At 38.5% G+C, this 3,621-nt stretch overlaps 1 protein-coding gene across 1 annotated transcript; it reads left to right on the top strand.

Moving 5' to 3' along the window:
- Window positions 1-113: 113 nt before the first annotated feature.
- Window positions 114-3,467, top strand: LOC106612273 (DNA-directed RNA polymerase II subunit RPB7). Its single transcript, XM_014213289.3, has 8 exons — window positions 114-302; window positions 639-748; window positions 1,090-1,249; window positions 2,460-2,510; window positions 2,601-2,666; window positions 2,789-2,860; window positions 3,005-3,038; window positions 3,125-3,467. The coding sequence occupies exons 1-8, from the start codon at window positions 291-293 to the stop codon at window positions 3,136-3,138; spliced, it is 519 nt and encodes a 172-aa protein (XP_014068764.1). The 5' UTR covers window positions 114-290; the 3' UTR covers window positions 3,139-3,467.
- The last annotated feature ends 154 nt before the right edge of the window (window positions 3,468-3,621 follow it).

Here is a 3,621-nt window from a genome sequence, read left to right as displayed (position 1 = left end):
GTCAACAAATCCTTGTCTTTTATCATAATCAGCGATCACATTATTGAGACCAAAAAAGCTAATGATCTTCCAGTCTGTTTTAAGCCGATGAAATATACACAGGGCTTTTATTTTGAAAGCCGACGTCACACAAATCTTCTGCTCCGGAAGTAAAAACTTTTTTCCCCCCAGAAGTTGAATATAACCACCTTCCTGTGATTTGCTGCTGGATTTAATCATTTAGAGACGATTAATTCCTTTCTGATAAATTAAACAGAAGACTACAATCAAGAAAGAGTGAGCGGGGAAAAATGTTTTATCACGTAAGTAGTTAGATTTGTATGATATTGTGACGATAACAAGCACCACCATGTCTAACTATGCTATCTCTGGTGCTAGCTTTGTTAACCGGTTGGCTAGCTAACTGCTCTCTTAACGAAATCTTGCCAAAACGAAAACAAATCAACGTCCATAATAGTTCTGCATATTTAATGGGTTTATACCTGTCTGGTGATGTTAATTTGTTAAAACCAGCTATGAATCAGATATCTACATGGTTCTTAAACTCAATGAAAGTAAGTGCTAGCATTCTCAGCAATAGGTACAGTAATTTAGTACTATTGTAAAACAAACTGTACACTAACGTATAAAATTCACAGATTTCCCTGGAGCATGAGATCCTGCTCCACCCTCGCTACTTTGGTCCCAATCTCCTGAACACTGTGAAACAGAAGCTCTTCACAGAAGTGGAGGGAACATGCACAGGGAAGTGAGTGGCATTGTATCAGTGCGGCTTTCCTTTCATTAGCCTGGAACCGATAAATCAGTATTGCTGAGTGTAGTGATATTCAGTGTGGACTCCAGGCTAAATTTCAAAGTAGAATAAAGACGAAACAGTTTACAGTTTCACAACACTGGGTAGGTTGTTTTGACCAGTAACAAGTTGATTTGCTTGCTCAGTTAATTTTTACATTTACATTTTAGTCATTTAGCAGACGCTCTTATCCAGAGCGACTTACAGTAGTGAATGCATACATTTCATACATTTCATTTCATGCATTTTTTGTATTTTTTGTTGTTGTACTTAATGACACTGACTCTCTGTTCCAGATATGGGTTCGTCATTGCGGTGACCACCATTGACAACATTGGTGCAGGTGTCATCCAACCAGGCAGGGGATTCGTGCTTTACCCTGTCAAGTACAAGGCTATTGTCTTCCGTCCATTCAAAGGCGAGGTGGTAGATGCCGTGGTCACCCAGGTCAACAAAGTAAGGAAACTAAATAAAGGCTATGTCACAAATGGAAACGTATTCCCTATATCGGGGATCCTCAACTAGATTCAGCCGTGGACAGATTTAAAATAAATATATATAAAATTAATTTACAAATTGTTTGAAGACTGCAAATTGACTAAATGAAACAGATATATTTGACTAAACCAACCAATTACGACCACATATCTCTATTATGCGTGAGAATACTTTGTAAATTTGTAAATCTGTTCCAATCACTTGATTTGCTGGTGTTTTTACATTCTTATGTCCAACAATTAATAATAAAGGGCCGGCAGGTAGCCTAGTGGTTAGAGCGTCGGGCCAGTAACCGAAAGGTAGCTCAGTTGGTAGAGCATGGTGTTTGCAACGCCAGGGTTGTGGGTTCGATTCCCACGGGGGGCCAGCAAAAAAAATGTATGAAATTGTATGAAATGTATGCATTCACTACTGTAAGTCGCTCTGGATAAGAGCGTCTGCTAAATGACTAAAATGTAAATGTAAGATCAAATCCCTGCGCTGAGAAGGTAAAAATCTGTCGTTCTGCCCCTGAACAAGGCAGTTAACCCACTGTTCCTAGACCGTCATTGTAAATAAGAATTTGTTCTTAACTGGCTTGCCTAGTTAAATAAAGGTGAAATAAAATGTAACTTTGGGGGGAGTGAAATTACCCGTGGGCCAAATTCAATGTTCTAGGTACAAAAAAAATACAAAACATTTACTGTACCTAGACCTACATGATGTCCTAATGAGAATAACTAGAGGTTGCATGAAAACATTGAATGCTGACAGACACTGGAGTAGTTCATTGAACTGGGACAGTGGAAGATGGTCCATGACTGAGATGTGGACATATTTCTGGGGACAAATGACAGAGAGGATGGTGGAGAGAACATCTGAGCGTCCATTAGATGATACCTGTATGTGGTGTGGAGCACTCTGAAAGAATGGGACAGTTAATTTAACTATTATAAGCATTATGCAAAATATGAGTGGAAGGGGTAAGTTTTTCAAAGACTGTTTGAAAAATAACACCCTCTTCCCTTTTTATAGTGCCATACTTTTGACCAGAGCCAATAGGGTGCCATTTGGGACACAGCCGAATCTTATTTGATCTTATTAACATCTGAATAAGGACTGACTAGAATAGATCATATTGTTTTCATGGTGTGTTGAAATTTTATACAAAATGTTCTGTTCTTTTCAGGTTGGCCTTTTCACAGAGATCGGTCCCATGTCCTGTTTCATCTCTCGTCACGTAGGTCCACATGGAAATGTTTCTTGTTGTTGTTGAATGTTTTTATTGATAAACTCTTAATGTCAATATGGTTACTTACTGTTTCTGCAGTCCATTCCCTCAGAGATGGAGTTTGACCCCAACTCAAATCCTCCCTGTTATAAGACCACTGATGAGGTGAGACCTAAAACTAGCCCTGCTTTTCACTAAAATTGTGGTCGTCATTTGAAAATGAATATTTAGTAAACACAACTCTTGGCCACGTCATCTTATTAAGGATTCTGTCTTCTCCCCATTAGGACATTGTAATCCAACAGGATGATGAGATTCGGTTGAAAATCGTGGGAACAAGAGTGGATAAAAACGACATTGTGAGTACGCTGTCAAATCACCATAAACTAAGGATGCTGCTACCTGATAGGCCCAAAAAAATCCTCACAGATTGCAAGCCACCTCTGGCTATCTAAAGAGACCTGCGAGTTGTAACTTGGAATAATTGCTTTCTTCTGTTTCAGTTTGCCATTGGATCCCTCATGGACGATTACCTGGGTATGTTGGCGTTATTAGTCTTCTTTCATAGGTGTCAAATAAATGATTGAATTGATCTGCAATTTAGTTTTTTCTCTGTTTCTCAGGTCTTGTCAGCTGATGTCCCTGCAGTGCTATGCTGGTTTATCAACATACATCTCTTATATTTCATGTAAATGCCCCTACAATACAGTATTGTCAGTACAAATATTTTCCCAGGTTGATCATGTGTTATTGCTGCACATAGTCAAGTCCTGTAGTTAATGGGGAAGGATCAATGATCCTTTGACACAGTATGAATACGTACTATTGAAACCACAGAGCCTGGTGATAAGCAGGTGGTTATGTTGTCGTATTAAACGCTACTGTATCGTCTGAGTTACCCTTCAGTTGCTGTTTTATATTGTATTTCGACAACTGAAATAAACGTGTTTTTTTTGATAATGTGAACCTTGTCTCCATTGAGTGTTCTGTCATTGTAAAATATGCTTTTGCCTTGGTCTGCTCCATTTTGTATGTGTTGTGCTTTTTCAAATGATAATGCACACAACAAATAGAATAGTTATCCATCATGTTCAATCAATGGAAATTAATTGAAACCTAC

This window comes from Salmo salar, chromosome 09 (genome assembly GCF_965601325.2).
Source record: "Salmo salar chromosome 09, fSalSal1, whole genome shotgun sequence".
Taxonomy (NCBI): Eukaryota; Metazoa; Chordata; class Actinopteri; order Salmoniformes; family Salmonidae; genus Salmo; species Salmo salar.
This window is presented reverse-complemented; position numbering and strand designations above follow the sequence as displayed.

Excerpts from the sequence above, each read along its gene's own strand:
- LOC106612273 (XM_014213289.3), top strand. Across the intron at positions 749-1,089 it reads GAGGGAACATGCACAGGGAA|ATATGGGTTCGTCATTGCGG; the intron begins GTGAGTGGCATT and ends TCTCTGTTCCAG. Across the intron at positions 1,250-2,459 it reads TGGTCACCCAGGTCAACAAA|GTTGGCCTTTTCACAGAGAT; the intron begins GTAAGGAAACTA and ends TGTTCTTTTCAG.